This window comes from Chionomys nivalis, chromosome 7 (assembly GCF_950005125.1).
Source record: "Chionomys nivalis chromosome 7, mChiNiv1.1, whole genome shotgun sequence".
Taxonomy (NCBI): Eukaryota; Metazoa; Chordata; class Mammalia; order Rodentia; family Cricetidae; genus Chionomys; species Chionomys nivalis.
In genome coordinates this window covers 44,479,672-44,503,635 of record NC_080092.1, presented here as the reverse complement: position 1 = coordinate 44,503,635, position 23,964 = coordinate 44,479,672, and the positions used below count along the sequence as shown (strand labels likewise).

The 23,964-nt window shown below is 49.8% G+C and overlaps 2 protein-coding genes across 3 annotated transcripts in view; one reads left to right on the top strand and one right to left on the bottom strand.

Moving 5' to 3' along the window:
* Nucleotides 1-309: 309 nt before the first annotated feature.
* LOC130877774 (membrane magnesium transporter 2-like) lies at nucleotides 310-17,858 on the bottom strand. Its single transcript, XM_057775338.1, has 2 exons — nucleotides 17,673-17,858; nucleotides 310-2,216 (listed from the first exon to the last, which is right to left on the bottom strand). Exon 2 carries the CDS (start codon nucleotides 2,032-2,034, stop codon nucleotides 1,663-1,665), a length of 372 nt encoding a protein of 123 aa, XP_057631321.1. The 5' UTR covers nucleotides 2,035-2,216; nucleotides 17,673-17,858; the 3' UTR covers nucleotides 310-1,662.
* Nucleotides 17,859-17,958: 100 nt separating this feature from the next.
* The window catches only part of Lrrc75a (leucine rich repeat containing 75A), a 44,280-nt gene continuing 38,274 nt past the window's right edge, over nucleotides 17,959-23,964 (top strand). For both annotated transcript variants that reach the window (XM_057776490.1, XM_057776489.1), the window contains exon 1: nucleotides 17,959-18,372. In XM_057776490.1, coding sequence (XP_057632473.1) covers nucleotides 18,127-18,372 — 246 coding nt within the window. In that variant the 5' untranslated portion in view covers nucleotides 17,959-18,126. The remainder of the gene's footprint in view (nucleotides 18,373-23,964) is intronic.

The window sequence follows — 23,964 nt, the reverse complement described above, 5'->3', positions numbered from 1 at the left end:
ACATGGGGTCTTGAAAATTGGGGTTCCAAGAGTAAATTGAGCCTCTCTTGATAAATAGGTCAACTTGAAAATTAGTCAAGTATGGTGGTGCATACCTTCAATCCCAGTACTTGAGGCAGAGGCAGGTAGATCTCTGTTAGTTCAAGACCAACCTGCTATCTATCTATCTATCTATCTATCTATCTATCTATCTATCTAGTTCCAGATTAGTCTGGAACACTCTCTCTCTCTCTCTCTCTCTCTCTCTCTCTCTCTCTCTCTCTCTCTCTCTCTCTCCCCCTCTCCTCTCTCTCTCTCTCTCTCTCTCTCTCTCTCTCTCTCTCACACACACACACACACACACACACACACACCTTCCCCTTTCAACATACCACAAGCAAGGGCACACCAAGCACTCTGATGGGCATGGGGGACAGCACAAGGAACCAAGATGAACAGGATCTGACCCTCAGGGAGGTGACATTCTTGTAGAAGTGGAGCATAAGGACAAGTAAACAAATCAAACACAGACACAACCAACTGCTAACCAAAAATGGGGGAGGGGGGTTCCATCTGTACTGAACACATGCAGACGTTTTCTTACCATTATTCCCTAAACAATGCAGTATGACAACTCTTTACAGAATTTACATGGCATTAGGTATTACATGTAATCTAGCGATGACTAAAAGTATTGGGAGGGTAGGCATAGGTTATAAGCAAATACTATGTCATTTTCTAAAAACAAACTTCTTGAGCACTGGAGGATTTTGGTTCCTGTCGACGGTTGTAGACTCTGCTCTGTAGACACCAGGAGACAGTTTTACACAAACACGTACCCTTGTTGAGTCTTGTCCTCTGACAAACCCTAATACAGTTGCAGATGGCAGAGTCTCATATGGAACCACAAGCACAAAAGGGAAGTGGGAGGTTAGCAAGACCATAGCAAGTGACACATGGAACCAGCCACAGGGATGGCTGCGCTGGCAGGGGCAAGGCTCGTCCACCTCTCATCCCCACTGTTCCGGGAATGCTGGCTTCCTTCTCTCCTTCAGTTAGGCCTCTTCACACAGCATGGAAGATCATCATCTTGGAGCTTATGGCTCCCAGAGCCTCCAGCTCATCAGTCTGAGAGCCAAGGAGAAGTCTGTGGGGGAGTGGCAATGAAGAACTGGACCGCACATTGTGAGGACCTCAAGACTGAAGTCAGCAGGCAGAGCCCAGGAGAGTCCAATGCAAGTCTGAGAGCCAGCAGGTTCAACATACAAGGGCTGACATTTGGGTTTAGACAACAGAGCCAGAGGAAGATCAATGTCTCAGCTCAAGAATGCAGGCAAATGTCTTCCTTACTAAGCCTTCGGGTTCCACTCAGCCCCTGGACTGGCTTAGGTCCACTTGCGTTATTGAGAGCACTCTGCTTTACTCGAGCTGAGGCTCCAATGTTCACCTCACCCCAAATCACCTCACAGTTTGTCAGCTTCCTACAGCTGTCACGGGATACCTAAGAGAAAGAGCTTTTTGATTTTTGTTTGTTTGCTATTTGGCTATAGTTTTTTTTTTTTTTTAAAAAAAAATTAGGTCTGAAATATCACTAAAATACTGATGTGTAGGGGGTTTACATTCCAAATCCCAGTTCTCAAGTCTGCTTCTGTCCTATTTACTTGATGTGTAAAAAGCTGAACTTCAAAACTTCAACAGTATGTCAGATGATGCGCTGATGTTTGCAGAACGAGCTGTATCCGAAGGCTGGGACACTCCACGGCCATGGCGACGACGAAACACATAAAAAGACGGCCGACTCCTTAAGGCGTCAAACGTCTTACTCCTTAGTTCTGAAGTAGCATCCCTGTCCTTAAACTCCCCTGCCGTATGAACTACGCCATAACAGGTAACCGCAAAGGCCAACAGCGTCTGCAGAACTATATCCGCCGGCAGCGACTCACACCCCTCTTCCGTTAGTCGCGCATGAGAATGATGCTGCGCAGCCGAAAAGGCAGCATGGGCCAGCGCAAAGAGGCCGATGCCTATCAGCCCCTTCCACAGCCACGGCACCATGGTTCAGAAGGAGCGGTAGTCCCAGAGATAGCCTTCCACACCGGGATAAATATCTTAGAGACAGGAAAGATTGGTCCTGGCCCACGGTTTCAAAGTTTCCGTGACCACTGGGCCTCGTGGCTTCTGGCTTGTAGCGGCATCATGACAGGAGCACTTAGAACAGGGTGTTCAGCTCACAGCAGCTGGGAAGCAAAGAGAGAGAAAGGATCAAGGACATACCCCCAGTGACTTAACCTCTCTGCTAGGCCCACCTCTTTTCCTCTTTCTGTGTCTCATGGTGTAGCCCAGGTTGACTTCACACTTGTGGCAATCCTCCTGCCTCAGCTTCTTGGGTACCGAGATTGCAAATATTATACTACCACATCCTGCTGGTCCTGCCTCTGAAATGTTTTCCCACTTCTCAATGGTGCCGTGGGCTGCAACCAAGCCTTTAACACACGAGTCTTGCGGGAAACACTGCAGACCCAACTGGGGCACAGAAATAGAACAAATATCTGGATATCCTGTGGCTCAATCAAGTCAACCAACTTGATGATATAACTGGATCACAAAGAGCAGGAAGGGCCCCTTAGTGGCAAGCTTGGAGTTGACACTAGGCTAACCTCAGGGACAAAGAAAACTTGCATGCTTCCCCACCCCCTTTTTGGTTGTTGGAAACAGGGTTTCTCTGTGTAGCTCTGGCTGTCCTGGAACTCACTCTGTAGTCCAGGTTGGTCTCGAACTCACAGATTTGCCTGCCTCTGCCTCCTGAGTACTGGGATTAAAGGCAAGCGCCACCACACCCAGATCTGGCTTGCTTCTCCTAATCATAAGGCTACTTATGTCAAAACAGGTTAGAGGGAATCTACTTGTTTATTTATAGCTGTGGGGGCAAATCATTCACTGAAATGAGACGCTTTTGTGACACCTACTGACTACAACACAAAAGCTCCCTCTTCTGCCGGGCGGTGGTGGCGCACGCCTTTAATCCCAGCACTTGGGAGGCAGAGGCAGGCGGATCTCTGTGAGTTCGAGACCAGCCTGGTCTACAAGAGCTAGTTCCAGGACAGGCTCCAAAACCACAGAGAAACCCTGTCTCGAAAAACCAAAAAAAAAAAAAAAAAGACAAAAAAAACTCCCTCTTCTAACACAGCTGTAAGCCAGGCAGAGTGGCTCGTGCCTCTAACCCCAGCACCTGTGACTCCTAGCGCCTATGGTGGTCACAACTCTAGTTTAGGGGATCCGACACCCTCTTCTGGCCCCTGAGAATACCAGGCACGCATGTGATGCACAGATATTCATGCAGAAAAACCATGACAAACTAAAATTCCAGTTTCCAGGGGAATCTGATCCTTCTCTGGGTCTCCACAGGCACCAGGCACACATGTGATACTTAGGCATGCATACAGCCAAAACACGCATACACATAAATCATAAGACAAACGTTGTTGTTCTTTTTGGTGTCGTTCTGTTTTCAAAACACAGATTCTCTATGTAGCCCTGTTTGTCCTGGAACTCTGTAGATCAGGCTGGCCTGGAACTCAGAGATCTGCCTGCCTCTACCTCTTTTACCTCCTTGGGTTTTTTGTTTGTTTGCTTTTCAAGACAGGATTTCTCTGTAGCTTTGGAGCCTGTCCTGGAACTAGCTCTTGTAGACCAGACTGGCCTCGAACTCACAGAGATCCGCCTGCCTCTGCCTCCCGAGTGCTGGGATTAAAGACGTGCGCCACCAGCCCGGCCACCCAGCTTGTTTTAAGCCAAATTCAGTAGCACATGTGTAGTCCCAGCACTCCTATGGCAAGATGGAAGCCTGTACGCCTGGGGGCCAGCTAGCCTAGAATACAGAAGGATGAAAGATGTGAGACCCACACCTCAACAAAGTGGAAAGAGAATCAGCTCCCAAAAGTTGTCCTCTGACCTCCACAAGTATTCTGTAACACATGTAACCAGCACACACATAAATAGTGTTATTTTGTTTGCTTTAATAAATAAATCTTGCTTGAAGGCCAGAGGCAAAGCTAAAGCCACCAGAGGTCAGGTAATGGTGGCATACACCTTTAATTTCAGGATTTGGGAGACAGAATCAGATGGATCTCTGTGAGTTCAAGGCCACCCTAGGCTACACAAGCTCCACACAGAAACAAATCTAGGTGGGGTGGCTCACACCTTTATCCCAGCTCTATAGGAAACATAAGACAGGAGGAGAGAGAGGCTTAGTCTGCTTGGTCTGCAGTCGCCCAGACTTGGTAGAGGAAAGACTTCTCTAGTGGCTCGGCTGCTTTGCTTTTCTGTCTCTGGGTTTTTATTATTCGTGCTACACACATACACATCACATGCACACAGTAACACAAAAAAAAAAATTTTTTTAAATGCCACCTATATTTGCAGTGGATGGCAGCTGCCCCAGATGGTGACTCGGGGCCCGGCTCCAACTGTGGCTCTCCCACAGACCCTAGCTCTCATCTCTATCTCGTCAGAAGCAAGGGAAAGAGAATCCTCAGAGGGCGTGGCACACTTCATTTCAGGTAATACAGCATTGGTAAGAACCAGGCACGTGGTGATGCTGCAAAGGAGGTTGGGATACGTACTAGTCTTGCACGGGAATGAAACTCTTGATTCTACGTCAGGCTCTTTCTTTTTTTTTTTAGATTTATTTTGCCTATATATGTGTATGTGAACTTCGTGCATGCCTGGCGCCCATGGAGAGCAGAAGGTGGTGTCAGATACTCTGGAACTAGAGTGAGAGATGGCCTTGAGACACCATGGAGGTGCTGGGAACTGAACCTGGGTCCTTTGAAAGAGCAACAAGTGTTCTTAACTGCATGGTCAACTCTGCAGCGCCCATATCACGGCTTTTTTATTTTGACACCACTGACGTGTTAGATTGCATGATTCCTCTTTATTTTTTATTTTATTTTAGAGAGAGGAGGGTGTACAGTGCAGAGTAGGATACTTAATAACACCTCTGGCTTCCACACATCTGATGCCAGTAGCACTCCAGCCCCAGTGAAAAATCTATTGTCAACCGGGCAAGATGCCACATACCTTTAATCCCAGCACTGAGGAGACAGAAGCAGGTGGATCTCTGTGAGTTCATAGCCAGCCTGGTCTACATAGTGAGTTCCAGGACAGCCAGGACTATATAGAGAGACCCTATTTCAAAAAAGAAGTCTCGCCACACAGATATCATAGCAACACACATAAATAAATGTAACATCGTTTTAATGTCTCTAAGTATTAGAAAATGTAACTGGAGTTACAGAAGGTTGTGAGCCACTTATGGGCTCTGGGAACAGCTAAGATCTCTGCAAGAGCATCAAGAGCTCTAACAGCTGAGCCATCTCTCCAGCCCTACACCTGATGGCTACAACCCCGTGTCCACTCTTCTCTACAAACAGGGCAAAAACTCCAGCTTTATGACTTTTTCACTTGCTATTAATGAGTATGGAAACCTTGGGCACAAACTCCCCCCAACACAGCTAAGGACAATTGCTCTAGATAAGAAATGGTCAGGGTATCTGTCAGCTAGATATGAAATGTAAAGAAACAGCATGCTCGGTTTCTTTATCACTTACAAAGCTCAGAGGATGGCTGGTAGTTTTTGCTCACAAAATGACTGATGGAACAGCAGAGGTGCTGAGCAAGAATCCAGAGAGAGTGCCTGATGTTTCCTAGAATATGAGGATAATCTCCGGAGACACCGCACTGCCTCCTTTGCAATTTAGTGTGACCATGTGACAACCACAGAAGTGACCTGAAGGGATGTGTGCCACTCCTTGCTAAGGTTTCTAAGATATCTCTTCCCCTGTGACTGGAAGTAAGCCGCCTTTGTTTGCTTATTTTGTGAAGAACAGACTTCCTGAGCTAACTGTTACAGAGTCTCTGACATTTCTGCGCAGAGACAAGGGTTTTGTTTCTGTTTTTTTGTTTGCTTGTTTGTTTGTTTTTTTAGTAATTTGCCTAATGCAAAACAATATTGGTCAGCACCCGGAAAATTCTTGTTCTTTTCGAGGGTGATGAAATGGATTCTCAGGGAGGACAGTATTTCCAGGAAATGGACTAACTGGTGAGCCAGCCAAGTCTTGGGCTGCCGATAGTTTGCTTTGTCTCCTAGACACCTACCCGCGGTGTGCTGCTCTCCTAGACTCCTACCCGCGGTGTGCTGCTCTCCTAGACTCCTACCAGCAGTGTGCTGCTCTCCTAGACACCTACCCGCGGTGTGCTGCTCTCCTAGACACCTACCCGCGGTGTGCTGCTCTCCTAGACACCTACCCGCGGTGTGCTGCTCTCCTAGACACCTACCCGCGGTGTGCTGCTCTCCTAGACACCTACCCGCGGTGTGTTGCTTCCCTAAGCAGCTTTCCTGGCTGTAGCGGATGGAGGATTCCTTCATACTCCGCGGAAAGCGTGGAGACAAGTGTCTGGGTTTGGTTTGTAGTCCCAATGAACTCCAGGTTTGCAGACAGCTACCAATATGAAGTATTAGTCTCTGCACTCAGAAAAAAACACAAGAATCTAGAAACTAAGTAAAGGTGGTTATTGGAAACAACTTGATTGTGAGGAAATGTAAGATGTTAACAACAAAGATGAATTTGAAACACAATTGAGAAAAAATAATCTAGCTGCTGGGGTTTCTGTGAGATAAGGATTCACGTGTCAGTCCTGGAGTGTCCGTGCTGCATGGAGCAATTTGGATCTGAACAAGAGAATTTTTAAAAGAGTTTTGTTTTTAATTATGTGTCTGGGTGCAGGTTTGTGTATGCAAGTGCAGTGCCTGCAGAGGCCAGAAGAGGGCATCCAATTCCCGGGAACTGGAGTTACAGGTGTCTGTGAACCACCATGTTCTTTTCAGGGGGCCTAGGCAAGAACAAGTACTCTTAACTGCTGAGCCTTTGTTCCAGTCCAACAAGGGATGACTTACAGCCCCACATGTATAAACCTCTACGAACAGGCCTGAAAACACCTGTCTTTATTACTTTCTTGTTTGGTTTTTCAAGGCAAGGTTTCTCTGAGTAACAGCCTTGGCTACCCTGGAACTCTTGGAGAGCACTTGCCTCTGCCTCCCAAATGCTGGCCTCCCTGCCTCTCTGTACATTTTTACAAGACTGAAGCAATACAAAAAGAAAATCATTTATATTACAAAGATTATGAATCTGCTCACTAATTAATTTGATTGGTCTTGCTGTGTCCTGACATATTTTTTACAATTTAAAATTTTTTTCACCATGCATGACTAGATGACATTTTTATGTAGATGCTTGTCAGCTGACTTAGGTTAGCTGTTGTGAATTAGCTGTGGGTTTTTTGTTTGTTTTGGGTTTTGTTGTTGTTTGTTTGTTTGTTTAGAGACAGAGTCACATTATAGAGCTCTGGCTGTTCTGGAACTCTATGTAGACCAGGCCGCAAACGCCTCTGTCTCTGTCTCCTGAGTGCTGGAACTGAAGGTGTATGCCACTATGCCTGGCAAGTTCTGCTGTTTTAACCTATCAAAACTGTGGTACTTTGTTACAGCCCTGACCTCAAACAACAACCTAAGAGACACAGGTAAGAATTAGAGTCACTCAAGAGAAAAGGAAATAGGCGGGTGTACGAAGGGATAGTCAGCTCTCAGGTTGGCTTAGCTCATGCCACTCTAACAAGCCCTCAGGATGGGTGGTAGAAGAACAGGAATTTAAACCCTCAGTTCTGAAGGATGAAAGCTAAGGGCTACCATGTGGAGTCCTAGTAAGGATCCTTCTCAGCTTCTAGCAGCTTCCTCCTTGCTGTGTTTGAAATGGCCTTTCCTTGGGGACATGAGGGGACACAGCAAGCTCTGTGGCTTTCCAAAAGCCAGTCCCTAAATAGCATCACAATGGGGGCTAAAGCTTCGGCATGTGGTCGCTGAGAGGAAGCATTCCATTCCAGACCCACAAAGTTTCTTTCTTCTTCTTGTTCGTTTTTTTTTTTTTTAATGAGCATACAGGGGCTGAAGAGATTAATTGCTCAGCAATTCAGAGCACTGCTGCTCTTCCAGAAGACCCAGGTTTGATCCCCAGCACCCACAACAGTCTATAACTCCAGTTCTAGCGATCCACGCCACTGACCTGCAAGGCACCTGCACACATGTGCACACACCCACTTGCAGGCACGCACACCTACATATAACTTAAATTCAAGTAGCTGGGCAGTGGTGGCACACATCTTTAATCCCAGCACTCAAGAGGCAGAAGTAAGTGGATCTCTGTGAGATCAAGGCCAGCCTGGTCTACAAAGTAAGTTCCAGGACAGTCTGAGTGATTACACAGAGAAACCCAAACAAGCAAACAAACAAAAAAAAAATCAAATAGTTAAATAATTTTAAATCTTTTCTATTTAAAAAAAAAAGAGAAGCCGGGCGGTGGTGGCGCACGCCTTTAATCCCAGCACTTGGGAGGCAGAGGCAGGCGGATCTTTGTGAGTTCGAGACCAGCCTGGTCTACAAGAGCTAGTTCCAGGACAGGCTCCAAAACCACAGAGAAACCCTGTCTCAAAAAAAAAAAAGAGAGCAGTGCTCTTCACAAGAGTGAAAACACACGAACAAACTGAGCAGTACCAGCGACAGAGCAGACAGATAGGCAAGGTAAGCGCGTGCAATGAGGCCTCACAAGGTAAGCGCGTGCGATGAGCCCTTACAAGGTAAGTGCGAGGGGTCCACGCTGACACACCTGACACACCGCAATGCAGAGCTCTACTTATACACCAGTGCATGCAAAAAGTTGCCTCACGCCGGGCGGTGGTGGCGCACGCCTTTAATCCCAGCACTCGGGAGGCAGAGGCAGGCGGATCTCTGGGAGTTCGAGGCCAGCCTGGTCTACAAGAGCTAGTTCCGGGACAGGCTCCAAAACCACAGAGAAACCCTGTCTCGAAAAACCAAACCAAAAAAAAAAAAAAAAAAAAAAAAAAAAAAGTTGCCTCACAAAAGAATTTATACAGCAAGACGGATTTTTTGTTTTTGTTTTTCAAGACAGGGTTTCTCTGTGCAACAGTATGTCCTGAACTAGCTCTGTAGCCCAGGCTGGCCTCGAACTCACCGAGATCCGCCTGCCTCTGCCTCCTGAGTGCTGGGATTAAAGGCGTGTGCCACCACCGCCAGGCGCAAGATGAATTTTTATAAAGTTAAAATTAACCCAAAGCAAGAATAGATACTCTTTAGAAACACACAGAATGCAACTGCCTGAAGGATGAAGAAACTGGGCCAGAGGCACAGGCCCCCCATCCCAGAGGTTCAAGGTCCACCTGAGCCACAGAGGAGGTCAAGACCGGTCTGAGAAATTTAGGAAAAAACCACCTCAAAATAGAAGTGTACATAGGAGCCTGGGGCTATAACACAGGGGCAGAGCGCCTACCCAGAAAGTACGGGGCCCTAGGCTGGACCAAGCACCACAAACGAACAACCAAATAGAAATGGGGAAGGGATGAAAGGAGATAAAGCAAGATCAGACGAGTCTCTTCAGCTGGGAATGCGTGAAGTTTTCCCCTTGAGTAAATCTAAAGTAACACACAAGGGAAAAAGCAAAGATAAACGCCAGATTCAGGGTGTGGGTTACTCAAGCAGCAGGAGGCAGAATCTTGGGATGGAAGAGACACCTACAATTCCATGTCAGCTCCTGCCAAGTATTAGCTAACTTTCTGTCAAAGATGAATGGTGTTTGGGGTGGGGGAACTCATAATTTTGGAGGTTGAGATCCCAGCCCATGGTCCATGGCACCACTGTTTTCTGCATTTATTTTACGTGTGTGGGTGTTTTGCATGCATGTGTATCTGTGCACCACTTGGTGCCCTCAGAAGCCAGGAGAGGGTATCAGGTCCCTGGGGACTGGAGTTATAGACAGTTGTGAGCAGCCATGTGGATGCTGGAGACCGAACTGGGATCGTCTACAGGAGCATCCAGTGCCCTTAACCACTGAGCCACCGCTGTAGCCCCTCCACAGCTTTGGAGTCTGTGACAAGGCAGCACATCTCGGCAGGAGTAGAGGCAGCTGGGAAATGAGAGAAAGCAGGTTTTTTTTTTTTTTTTTTTAAAAAAAAGGTGCGGGGAGGGGAATCCTTCAAGGGCATGCCCACAATGACCTAATACTTCCCAGCAGGCCTCGCCCGATTACAGGGTCCACCACCTCCCAAGAGAGCCAAGCCTGGGACGAAGCCTTTAGCAGACATCCCAGGCCCAAATGATACCATCCCATATCTGCCGTGGCTCAGTTTTGTTTTGGAGGGTGAGTTTATGAGTTCCTATTATAGAACAAACTAAATAACTAGATTAAAGCAGGCCATGCGTGGAACAATGAAAAAACCAATTAGCAGAATGGAAAGCATGAAGTCACTGTCCACAGCTCCTGGACGTGTGCCTCTGGCTCTGTGCGGAGACATGGCCGCTAGCTCTCCTGTCCTTCCCTGGCTCGCCCTCCCTGGAGAGTCGTTTCTTTCATCAGCATCTCTGATCATCGACTGTAGACTGACCAGCACTAGTCTGGGTGAGGTATCTCAGACTTCTAGATTCCTGATTAGAAGAGGTGCTGGATGCTTAGGATGTCACATAACCGGTTGGCTTGGACTACCCAAACTTCCGCCAACCAACAGAGGTTGACATCTGTCCCTGGCATATGCGTTTGTTTAGGGACTGTGATGGTTAATGCTGACCGTCAACTTGCCAGCATCTAAACTCACGTAGGAGACAAAGCTCTGGGCGTGTCCGAGAAAGTTTCTAAACTGGGTTAACAGAGAGGTTGGAAGATCCATCCTAAATGTGAGTGGAACCATTCCATGGGCAGAAGGCCTAGACTGAATAAAAAGAAGGGAAAAAAATGTCTGTTGGACAGCGGTGGCACATCTTTAATCCCGATACCCAGAGGGCAGAGGCAGGCGGATCTCTGAATCAAGGCCAGCCTGGTCTAAAGAGCGAATTCCAGGACATTCGGGGCTGCACAGAGAAACCCTGTCTCAAAAAGAAAAAAATGTATTTTTAGATAGGGTCTCTCTGTTATGCAGCTCTGGCTGGCCTGGAACTCGGAGAGACTGGCCGGCCTTTGCCTCTGCCTCCCGAGTATGAGATTAAGGACATATACTGTCACACCCAGCCAAAATTCTAAGAAAAAAATAAAACTACAGATGTAGTGTGACCTTACGCTGCTACGACTTTGCCGCCATGATAGACCGTGAGCCAAAATGATCCCTTCCTTCATCAAACTGCCTGTGCCGGGCACCGTGTCACAGCAAGGAGAAAAACAACAAATACTGGGACCCTAAAGCATTTTACCTACCGAAAGAAGGTACCGACCGGGTGGCACCAGGTGCCAGAGATGTGATAGAGAAATGAATGGACGACTGTTGATAGACACCCCAGAAAGGGCATAACTGGATTACCGTGGCCACCCTAGAAAAGAGACAAGACTTCCTCTGAAGATAAAATGAACCTCTCAAAGAAGAAAAGTTCAGTACTTGTAAAAGCAGCACAAAGAGAGCCTTATTCAAGATCACATCCCCAAACTGGAGAGCAGGACAACAGACTTTCAGTGCAGAGAGAGATGGAGCTCAATCCCGAGGACAGCACAGACGGCAAGGGTAAGGGCCAGCGGATGGAAAATTACCGAGAGGAAGCAGGAGAAGTAAGAGGGAGTCTGGCTAAACTGACCTGACAGGATTCTTACTGAAGACAAGCCGGCATGAACAAGCACCGCCTGGGACTTGGTGCAAAATAAAAAAGACTGATCGTAGGCACAATCACATAATGAAGACACAGGGTTCTGAACTAACGATCTGGACAGAGTTCTTTGCTAAAACTGGATTCTACCAGGAAATACACAGATGGGCCTAGGACAGAGTTCAAACTAAAGAGACTGGCTAACATTTGATCAAGCAGAAGATCGTTGACAAGAGAACAGAACCCTCTGTTGTACAGAGGCGGATGGACTGATGTCCACTGAAGGTCGGTCCTAACGTCCTCATAGCCCAGAAAGGACCGTGAGACTGAAGAGACAAGCTAGCACTTCTCCCACAGCCCAGCTCCTCTAGCACTAGTGTGGTCCCTGACCCGAATTGACAGCAGCCTAAGCATCTACGACTCCTCAGTGCTCATGCCCTCAGTGATTCGGCACCACTGTGTGACCACACCAGCCAGAAACAACCGGAGTGGGGCAGGTTTGCTTTGGCTCACAGTTCTGGGGGTCTCAGGGCCTCATGGAATGGAAGGCAGGCAGACAAGTAACATGGCAGTAACAGCACATGGAGGAAGCTCAAGATCCTCATGTTTAACTTGACTGAATTCAGAATCACCTAGGAACACATCTCTGGGCAACACCATCCCATGGGCTGGAGTTCTGGACAGAATAAAAAGGAAGAAATAACAACAAAAAAAGCGGGCTGGACATCAGCATTTCTCTCTCTCTCTCTCTCTCTCTCTCTCTCTCTCTCTCTCTCTCTCTCTCTCCTTCCTGAATCTGACACAACGTGACCAGCCACCTCACACAGCAATCATCACGCCTCTCCTCCTCAAGCTGATTGGAAATAAACCCTCTCCCCTGAAGTTGCCTTTGTCAGGAAATCTCTCGCCAGCAACAAGAAACTAACACACAGATGTTGGAAGCATGGCGGACTAGGAAGCAGGGTTTCATTCAACAGCTTATTGAGTTCTCCCAGTGTTTCAGGCCTGGCTCTGAGCAAGCTCTGGACCATGGCCGCCACGAACGACAGCTGTTACTACAACAGCATCTGGTACAGGCAGAGGGACTTCAGGATGCTCAAGAGGAACACCTAAGCTTGGCTAGGAGGAGGCAAAGCAGTCCTGGAAGCCATCCCAGAGAAAGCGACACTAAGTGAAGTCCAAAAGCTAGAGGGATTAGTTGGTGAGGAGATGAAGGATGTTTGAGGAAGAGGACCCTGTGCGAACAGAAGCACCAGAGACGCCACCGTTCCCAATGTAGTAGTCACCTAAAGATGAGCATGGGGGTCTCACGTGAAGGAGGTAACACCTGTGTCTTGGGGGATGGCTGAGTGAAGAAGGAAAAGAACATTCCAGAAAGGATAACGCAATACACACAAAGATGCAGAGGCACCTTGGAAGATGCAGGAGTGACCAAAGTAATCAAGAAGAGGGCACAACAGCTCCTCGGGGTGACCAATGTCACCCTTAATTAATGTCAGCTTCAAGTGAAGGTGACAGAAAACCCAGGAGAGAGGAAAGCACTATCCTTTGGCTCTTAAACGCCCCCAAAGGTCTCTAATGTGGCACTATTTGAAGGCAGTGAAAACATTAAGAGGTGGGACATATGGGAAATCTTAAGGCCGCTGAGGTTGCAGCTGGTGAACTGTAGGCCTCTGACTAATCCCTCTTTCACACGCCAGACACGCAGTCAACAGTTCTGTCCCTCCATGTGTGCCTCACCAGTGCTACAAAGCACCAGGACAGGGACCTGCATTTGTGCAGCAGAAGGATGGTAAATTTGAATTCAGCCTGAGCTACATAGTAAGACACTGCCTGGAAGGAAGAAAAGATGTGTTTTAAAATAAAAACAGGAGCTAGAGAGATGTTCAGAAGCTGAGTGCACACTGCTTTTGCAAAGGACACAAGCTTAGTTTCCAGCACCCACCTCAGTGGCTCATAACCACCTTTAACTCTAGACGCAGGGAACCTAATGCCCTCTTCTGGCCTCCAAGGGCAAGTGCACTTGGGTGCATATACCTATAAACAAATAAAAACATACACAATCAAAAATAAAATAAATATATTTTTTTGAGACAAGGTTTCTTTCTGTAACAGCTCTGGCTGTTCTAGAACTCATTATGTGGAACAGGCTGGCTTCAAACTCAGAGATCTGCCTGTCTCTGCTTCCCAAGTGCAGGGATTAAAGGCGTGTGCCGCGACCACCTGGCAAAATAAATCTTTTCTAATAAGACAAAAACAAATAAATAAAATCATGAGCCAAGATAAATCATTTTTCTTTATAAGTTGAATCTCAGGTACCTGCTATAGTAAAGAAATGCTGACTAACACAGAGAAGAGAAAGAATAGGGGAAAAAGGGCAGATTCTCCGCCAAGGCAGTAGCTCTCTATCAGACAGGGATGCCTTCTACAAGAAAGACCAATGGTATGAAGGACTGATAACACAGTTCGATTCTCTGCCCTTCACTATCTGGGTGACCTTGGGCAACATTTAACCAAGCTAGGACCCCATTCTTTCACCTGGGAAATCAGGAAGCACAAACAAAGCAAACCTCACAGCTGCAGAAAGGATGAGGGCCATAATATATGCAAATAACACAACCCAAAACACAGCCTGTGGAGAACCAGAGACGGGCAGCAGAGGGGAGCCGCCGACCTTGGTGTTGGTGTGAGCAGATTTCGTTAGTTAGGTGCAGGTACTGAAGGAGACGATCAAATGCACACTCACTCCAAGGTCTCTGGCCTGGCCCTGAGAGCGAGCAGAGACAGGAGTGCTCTACGTGAGCAACAGGCCTGGGAGAGGACACGGTCACTGGGAGAAGGTGAAGGGCCTGCTGTTGAAAGACAGTCCTCCAGGAGCGTGGCCCTCTCTCACTTCTGGTGAATGGACAGTCTGCCTCTTTTGCCCTGAGCCTCTTCTCAGGGTTTTGTTTATAAGAAGCAACCTTGAAGGATAGATAGCGTACTACCTCCCTCTAGGATGAAGAGCAGTCTTATGTGCGGCTTCCTTTATAAGCAGTAGATCATCCGTTCCCTCCTCCTACCCCCCTCCCAAGCTTCATGTTTCTCAGCTACGACACAAACCATCTGCACATGAAGCATCCATCTGGGCCCATCACTCTGCCCCTGCAGGACTCGGAGGCAAGAAGAACTTACGCAAACATGCTGATGCTCCTGCTACTTGCTCTGCCCGAGCAGTAAAGTGCTAGGTCTCTAACCTCAGAGTCTCATATCTTCTGTCAATAACCGTGAATCAATGGTGAGTTCAGCTATTAGCTAATAAACTAGAAAGAACCGGAGCCATCCGTGTGTGCCTGGTGTCAAAGTCATGAGTATAAACGGCAAAGCCTACAGTAAGGATTCATGCGTTACCTGTGTGTGCCAACACGTAAGACGGGGGTGAGAAAGAGGGCTCCAAAAGACTCAAGGAAACACACATGAGGCTCTAGGTTCCAACTCCAGCAAGAGGAAGCCCACAGAGTAGCTCCTTTTCAGTCTTCCCCTATAGCTCAAGTTGTTCCAGAGTTCACTGGCATTACCATCATGCCGGACTAGAAAGAAGTTTCGACCAAAACTGAGTAGGCAACAGGATCAGATGCTCCATCTTCGTAAGATGAAGGCTGAAAGCAGCCACTGAATTTAGCAACTAGGTCACTAGGCAAGACACATTTCAATGATGTGCTGCGGCCAGAAGCCAAACGGTAATGGAAGGAAGATGGATGGAGGTAAAGAAGTTGGAACGATAAATACGAGGCGTTTCGCAAAAGCGTGGCTGAAACGGAAGGCAGGAGGAGAAGCCCTGGTGGCAGGAGCAGGTGGGGGCCAACTCAACTACTTGTCTCAACAAATGGAGGAGGTCTGTATGATCATTTCTGAGAACAGGCCAGAAACAGAAAAACTGGGAAGAAAAAAAAATAACAGGAAGAGGATGGATTCAGAGAAAAAAATGACCTCAAATCCTGGGTGAGACTGCATCTGCCCCAATCATACATCCTCAAGCAGGTCAACCTGCTGGCTCATGGTAGGGTCTGTCTCCAGGAAGGTGGTGTCTACTCTCTCCTGAAAGGGGACCCGCCAACAGGGGTCCATCAAGGCTACTTTCTTGGGTGGTAAGGCAGGTCAGAGATGAGACACAGGGTTATTTCCCAAATAGGACTCTGAAGACACCAACAGAAGACACATAGAAGCACAAGTAGTTTGGAATGCTATGCTAAGCTGTGAGGCCGCAGTAGTGTTCTCAAAGAACATCAGAGAGTGGGCTGTGCAAAAGGAATTTGGGGAGACCCAGGACCTCCTCAAGACACTCAGGGTTGGTAGAGAAGACACCTCTGAGAGGAAGGAAAAGAATTCTTCTACGACACCTCCGCTTGGAGCTCATCTACTGATAAGAGTCTCTGCTTGGCCAAACTTGTCAGGCTCCATCACATACGTCCTTGTGTAATCCAGTTTCTGTGAAGCATTTTCTCCAGTCGTGTTCAGGAAGAGCTCGGGATGGCTGATCACTTTCAATGTCTGAAGACATTTTCATCCTCTCCCAGCCTGCAGGGGACGTTGACTCACTGTCTTCAGCAATTCTGTTCGGCCAGTTGGGCCAGGGTCCCCTTCCACGTTAGGCTTCCACTTCATCATTTTCCACCCATCAACACTCACCGGGCTGTTTCGCTGTAAACTCAGAACCAAGCTAGGTCTCTTTCCCCTAGTGCCAAGCCCTGAGGATGGTCCTAGCTAACAGGTGTCATTACAAAATTTTTCCACGGGACTGAGAGACGGTTCAATTGATAAAAGTACTTGCAAGCAGGACCTGAGTTTGATATTCATAACCTATTTTTTTAGAAGAACTAAATTTTTAATTGATTTAAAATTTAACTTTAAATTTAGCTGGGCAGTGGTGGCCTACGCCTTTAACCCCAGCGCTTGGCGGGGAGGAGTTGTCAAAGGCAGCCTGGTCTGCAGAGTGAGTTCCAGGACAGCCAGAGCTACACAGAGAAACCCTGTCTCTAAAAATCCAAAAATAACGAAATTAATTTTAGATTTAATTTAAAAATAAAAATGCCCCACACCTTTATTCCCAGCACCCAGGAGGCAGAGTCAGGTGGATCTATGAGTTCAAGGCCAGCCTGGTCTACATAGGAAGGTCTAGGTTAGTCAGGGATAGTGTAAAAAAAATCTAGTGTGGTAGTGTTCATCTAACAATCCTAGGCTAGGAAGGAGGAAGACAGGTGGATTCCTGTGACTCACTGGCCAACCAGCTAGCTTCAGACCAGTGAGAAACCTTGTCAAAAAAAAAAAAGAAAAAAAAAAAGAGAGAGACAGCGACAACGACAGAGAGAGGCAGGCTTTCCTGATATGGCTCACCAAGTGGTTGACTTCAGCCCTCTCGCCTAAAGCAGACCTAAAGAAACAAGAGCTAAGAAAACTGCTGCCCCTCCTACAGCTAAGAACAGGGCAGCCATAGGCCTCCCAATACGCCTTATTCAAGCACCATGGGTTCCCAGGGAGTTGGCAGAAGAACCCCGGGATGAAGGCAACAGGAACGTACTGGAAGCCACATTTCCGCTTTGTGGCAGCAGGACGACCTAAAGGGCCCCTCTCAGCAGAGAGAAAACAAGAATGCAGAATCCCCCCCCCCCCCAAAAAAAAAACAGTTCGGAGGATCCGGGTCTGAGTCCGTGCACCAGCCGCCATCACCGACCCGCACGCACCCTAGAAGCCACCGAGGCTCCAAGGAGTGAACAACGGAACCACCCAAGACGCTAGCTAAATGCACATTTCCAGGCCCAGAGAAGAGACTCATTAAGTGGGCGAGCCAGGCCTGCGATGCTGCTCTTCCAGCCAGCACCTCGGACAACCCGAGTACTGGTTCCCTGCGGAGCCCACTCGGAGAAACCAGACTCTGGGGCGAACAGGGTCTCCAAGTTCCAAAGTTTCTCCCTCTCGCTAGGCGCACCGACCTCCTCCCACCACCACCACCACCCCGGGGCCTCACCCGCACGCGCGGTCACGGAAGCGTCGGGGAACTCAGTGATGGGCTCAACGGCCTTTGCTAGGGCGCCGCGGGCCCCTAAAAGCGCAGCACGGTGGCCGGCAGGGGGCGCTGCAGCAGGGACAATGCAGGGCGGGGGCGCCGGGTACCCCCAGCCCAGAGCCGCGCGGCGGGAAGGAGCGGGCGCCGGGGAGGGCGGGAGCCACGCGGCGGCGGCGCGAGGGCGGGACAGCCGGCGGGGCGGGGCCGACGGGCTGGCGGCGAGCGCCGGGAGAGCGCGCCGGCCGGGCCAGCGAGGAGGGAGGAGCGAGGGGGAGCGCGGGCCGCAGCCGCCCCCGCCCGGCGCCTCCCGCGCCTCCCGCGCGCAACAGTTCCCCTAAAGTTGCCGCCGGGGAGGCGCGCAGCCGGCGGGGGAAGCGGCCTTGGCCCGGCGCGCGCAGCCCCGGCGGGCGGCGGGATGGGCACTCGGCAGACCAAGGGCAGCCTGGCGGAGAGAGCCAGCCCGGGCGCGGCGCCCGGCCCCCGCCGCGAAAGACCCGACTTCTGGGCGTCGCTGCTGCTGCGTGCCGGGGACAAGGCGGGGCGCGCGGGCGCTGGGCTACCCCCCTACCACCGGCGCGTCGGCATGGTCCAGGAGCTGCTGCGGATGGTGCGCCAGGGCCGGCGGGAGGAGGCGGGGACGCTGCTGCAGCACCTGCGCCAGGTGAGCGCGGAGAGGGGGAACGGGGGGGGGGGGGGCGCGGCGGCTACCGGAGCGCCCCGCCCCTGCAAGGTGCGGCGTGGGGGGGGGGGACACAAGAGCGCCCGGCGGCACCGCCCAGGGTCCCCCTTCCGCTGGGAACGGAGCGATGTGACAGCAGGTGCCTCCGTGTTCCCGCTGAATTTGGGGCCTCAGGCTAGGGCGAGGAAGGCTGACCCGGCGAGGCTGGTGAAGGGGACCTGTTGGACCATTGTCCCTGCTCCTTTCTTCCACAGGTCCTCAGGGATAGTTGGTGAGAGAGGATACAGAAATGCACGCCTGGTCTGGGCCAGGGCTCTCTTCTTCGTTTCTGCCCACTACCGATCACCCTCTTCCAAGGGTCCCCAGGGTTGCGCAATTTTCTGCTAAAGCCGGCTTCTGAGGCATGTCCCTCGGGCTGGTAAGATTTCAGTTCCTAGGTCGTTTGCCACCTGGTGATATTTTGTATTGTAGTTTCACCTTCCCTAACTTTGGCTGGTCCTGGCTATGAGCTCCTACCGAAGTCTTGGCCAGAATGAAGCTAGGCTTGGTTTCTTGACCATCAGGGACGGAGGCTGCCTGTGCCTCAGCCTTGTCCTCACCACTGGGTAGGGGCAAGCCAGAGATCTGGTCAGTTCCCTCAGTTCAAGGCCTGATGCTGTCACCCGCCTCTCAGTTTTTGTTTTTCTTTCTCTGTTTCTTTTGGGGAAGGCGATAGCCTGTACTATAGGGTCTTGTTGAGTGGCAGGGGTGGGAGGGTGCATAGTTTCTCTGCAGAACAGTAATGAGATTGCTTTGGTCTGGCTTTGTGGCCCAGACTCACAGAGACCCTGTATTCTTGAAGGACCCCAGTAGATACGGAGTCTGCTACCGATAGGGGAGGGAGAACCTCAGCTGACCTTTGTGAGGTTTTCCCATTACTGATGGAAGAGGCTGTAGGAGCGAACAACTTCCTGGGAGGAGCTTCCAGAATCTCTAATTGGATCCACATCTCCCTGGATTCTGTACCATGGCTTCCCTCACACCCGTATGTTTCTCTGGAGTTTGTTCCTAAGGTGTGCACGGCGGCGAAAGAGAAGGAAGTAGAGGAGAGGGCACTTGGGAAGATGTAAGACTTCCACCTTTGCCTCTGCTTTCCCCAACAACATCCACAGCGATGTCCCAGAGGCTGCTGGAGCCTCAGGTACTCTTCCTGGGTTGAATCATCAAAGAAAGATGACATTTTACACCACATAACTTTAGTGATGTGTGTTTTTCTGTCTTTTGGAAAATTAGAAGCAATCTTGTATGGCCTCCATGGTAACTCTTGCTTTCACACAGAAAATGGATTTTTCCAGACCATCGTAAACCATTTGCACAATAGTCAGTAAAAGGGTTGTACAGATCCCATGCTGTTTCCCCGGTCCTGGGAATGCCACTCTGAAGAATAGGAAAGCCTAGAAGGAGCAAGCCCTGATGAGAAGCCCACCGGAGGAGGCTGAGGTCTCCGGGAGGAGGCAGATGTTCTGGGTCTCTGGGATAATCACACATTGCATTGTGGGAACCGGGGCGTCTCCCTTTAGGGTCTTCTGCTGGTGTGCCTCTGGCTCTCTGGCACCTCTCCAGCCACAGGCCTGGGAGGGCTAAAGGGAGAAGGCAGGGTTAATTAGACTTCCCCCTTCTCTGGGGCTCTCTTGCTCTGTGGCTGACAATGAGGGCCATGGACCTGGAGAGCCGCCCTGTGTTGCCTGTAATGTGGGATCAGGGCCCTTCCAGGAAATGGTCATTGGCCTTAAGCATGTGGGAGTGGAGCTCAGGGATGTCCAAATGCCTGTGACAAATGAGAAGGGTGTTTTCTAGGACCCTGAAACCAACTAGCAGAATGTCTAGGCAGATTTGTGCTGCAGTCTGAAGTGGCTCTCCCCTCAGATCCTGTTTTCATCTTAGTTCATCTTCGTTTTCACCTGGCAGGAGCCAGCGCAGCTTTGACCACCCCCATGATCATAGTACTTTCTGCTATAGTTGTTAACATGTTGGCACTAAATGTTTGGGTTTGGGAGTTTTTTGAAACAAGGTCATATATGTCCCAGGTCGGCCTCTAACTAATGTGTAGCCAGTGATGACCTTGAACTTCTGATCCCCAAAGTGCTGGGATTATAAGCGTGAACCACCACACCCAGTTTCTTTGGTACTGGAGAGGGAGCTCTGGGCCTTGTGTATACCATGCAAACATTCTTCCAATTGAGCGACTCCCTAGGGGTTGACACGGGATTTCTGTGTGTTCAGAGCGTATGCAGGGTTAGAGAAAGCGTTGGTCTGTAACTCCTGCAATTCTCAAGAAATTGAGTCCTTGATCTTTCTGAGACTCCAGAAGAGCCTCGCGTACTCTCCTCGAACAAACGCACCTGACCTTGCAAAGACTTTCAAGAGGTGCCCAGAGCCTGTGAGCACCACCTATAGAACCCACGTTTGCAGTCACAGCTTCTGCCTCAGACCGCCGTTTCCCCGGCTTTGCGGTTCGCATATAGAAATAATCCAGAACCATGTGTGACAGGCAGTTCATAGTGAGCTGGTGCATTCTGGCTGCTGGTGCCACTTGGCGGACTCGGGGAGTGTTTCCTCGCTTGAAGACTCTCCAGTTTATCATCTGTGGCAAGACCTCACACACCGATCAAAGTGTGCAGGCAGCATGCCAGGCAGTTGCCTTGAAGGATCCCAGAGCCATCCCTTCCCTTTAGGAACACTGTGAACTGAGAAAGGGCTGGGGCCAATGATAATGCCTTGTCTTTGGTCCTCAGTCTGCTGTGACCTTGGGCCCAGTGGTAACCTCCTGAGTTGTGTCTCCTCATTTCCCAAAGAGGGATCCTGGGTACTGAGCAGAGCAAGTGTGATCAAGTGTGTGAAATTTTGTTGGTACTGCCAATCAAGAGGTGTTCTCATAGCAACCAGGAGACTCTGGCCTACTTTGAGTATAGCTGGGCTGGGGCAAGGTTATGTGGCCTTTCTCTTCAGGCCTAAACCTGAAGCAGTCTGGAACAGATGTTCTGGGGAGTGAAAGAATTCGTTCCCCCTCACTTCGGCCTTCATCCACCCAGGCATCGTGGGTTTGGGGGCTCAGACTTGCCGTCTGTAAGGAGTCCTGGGGAAGGAATGGTTTGACAAAGGATAAATGCTGGACTGCATGGAAGGTGGCATTGTCACTGTTTCAGCCCGACAGTTTCTCTTCTGTCCCCAGAATTCCAGACCGTGTTGTCCTGTTTCATGGAGCAGCAGTGTAAGAGGGATTGGCATGCTACCCGCTGAGGTGGCCCGTCTCTGAGTTCAACAACATCTCAACTGTGTTAGTCAGCTGCTGCTATGACAAAATACTTGAGGTGGTCCGTTTATGGGCAAGGCTCTGTTTGGGCTCACAGCTTCAGAGGTTTCGGGTAGTGGTCATCTGGGCCTGTGACAGGGCAGTACGTCGTGGCAGGGAGTGTGTGGCTGAGGAAGCTGCTCACCTCATAGTGACTGGGAAGCAGAATTAGAGAGGAAGGCGCCAGGGTCCCAGGACCCCACGAGTCCCCACTTCTTAAAACTTCCACTACCTCCCAAGAGTACCAAGAGTTAGAGACTCGTGGCCTTTGAAGATGCATCTCCAAACCCCACTTCCCTGTAGGGAGAAAGTTGACTGGTTTAATGCTGGTTTGGCCTACCCGTAGTTGACAGAGCTGTTCCTCTGTTTGCCTGACTGGCCTTGAGGACCTCAGTATGGCCTGGATTCGTGGCTCTGGGTGCTGTCCAGAAAGGCAGGACTGACTGGCCTCCTATGCCCGAGAGCAGAAACCACACCCACAAACACAAACAAGAACACGGGGCTCTTACACACATCACTGACCCAAGAGGAACTGGAGACTCCTGCCCCAGAGATGGAAAGATAAGCACGGTGACCTTTGAAGGTCATCTTTTCCCTCCCCTATCCCTCCTGAGAGAATCTCTAAGGTGCGCCCGAGGGAAGGCCACCATACACTGAGCAGGCAGGTCCCCACCACAACCTCCTATTCTTCCTCTGCCTGGAATGTATCTCCTTGTTTCCACATGTGCTCGTCACCTTCACAGGCCCCCTTCTTGGGCATGCCAGCCCACACTCTGGTGTCTAGTCAGCACCCCAGGACCACCATAGTGTGAGGTGTTTAGTCATCTGTAGCCCTCCCCCGTGACCTTTTGTTTGTCAGACAAGGTCTTATGCTTACTGAGAGTAGAGACCCACCATCGCCAGTATTCATGATACAGTAAAAACCAGCAGGCTGCCGGGCAGTGCAGCCCATGTCTTTAATCCCAGCACTCAGGAGGCAGAGGCAGGTGGATCTCTGGAGGCCAACCTAGTCTACAAAACAAGTTCCAGGCAGCCTGGGCTGTGCACAGAAACCCAGTCTCCAAAAAACAACAACAAAAAGAAGAAAAGAAAAAGAGAAGAAAGAAAACCTTCAGGTTTGTGATAGTCCTTACTGAGTCTTTGTGTGATAGAGGTATGAGGATAGACTGTCACCGTGGTGTGTCCTCAGAAGGCACGTGGATGCCCTGTTTCAGCCCTGCATCTGCTTACCAGACTGCCGGTATGGCTGTCAGATCCTGTGCATTTGCTTGTAGGTTTCTGGGCATGTCAGTTTCCAGGAAATCCCCAATGGCCATAAGCTTGACTGTGCCTGGCATCCTGCCAGGCTGAGGTGTTCTTGGAGAGAAGAGTGGCATGGTGCCCAGCCTTGGCACCACAGGATCCCATTGGGCAGGTGTAGTCTGGGGCCTCTGCTGAGGTGGCAGGCGGAGAGCAAAGCCTGCTGGGATGGTTGCCTCCCCCTTTCCTGGCTGGCTCCTGCAGAACTGCATATATTCCCTTCACAAAGGAGCCTTCCTTTTTGAACTCTACCAGTCTGTCTGGGCTGCAGGCAGGCACTCCCAGGGATGAAGGTACAGAGGCTCCTGATGGGACCTGCTTTGTAGCTTTTCACAGCTTCCAGAGACACTGGCCAGAAACACTTGGCCTCCAGTGGCCTAACTAACCACAGGGCGTATAGTAGGCTAGCTCTCTGACTTCATGATCTGGTGGGGCAGAGGAGGGGCTCCTCCTTTTGTAACAAATGCCATCTTTTTGGAGATTGCCAGAAGCTGTTTTTAAATCTGCTCTCTTCTGAGCTTTTGCCATGTCCTGGCCTCCACCTCTGATGGGGAGCGCGGTGAAGCCAGACCATCCTGCCCCGAGTATCATTTCTGCATGCGCCTTCCCGGGACTGAAGCCAGAGGCTAGGTACCTTGACACATGGTCAGGTTTCAGAAAATCCTTGTAGACTTGTTTGTTTGGGTTTCTTCTTCTTCTTCTTCTTCTTCTTCTTCTTCTTCTTCTTCTTCTTCTTCTTCTTCTTCTTCTTCTTCTTCTCCTTCTCCTTCTCCTTCTCCTTCTCCTTCTCCTTCTCCTTCTCCTTCTCCTTCTCCTTCTCCTTCTCCTCCTTCTCCTTCTCCTCTCCTTCTCCTTCTCCTTCTCCTTCTCCTCCTTCTCTCTCTTTCTTTCTTTCTTTCTTTCTTTTTTGGGGGGGCTTGGGGCATCAGTGGCAGGATCTCATT

Excerpts from the sequence above, each read along its gene's own strand:
- LOC130877774 (XM_057775338.1), bottom strand. The coding sequence starts at position 2,034 with ATGGTGCCGTGGCTGTGGAAGGGGCTGATAGGCATCGGCCTCTTTGCG.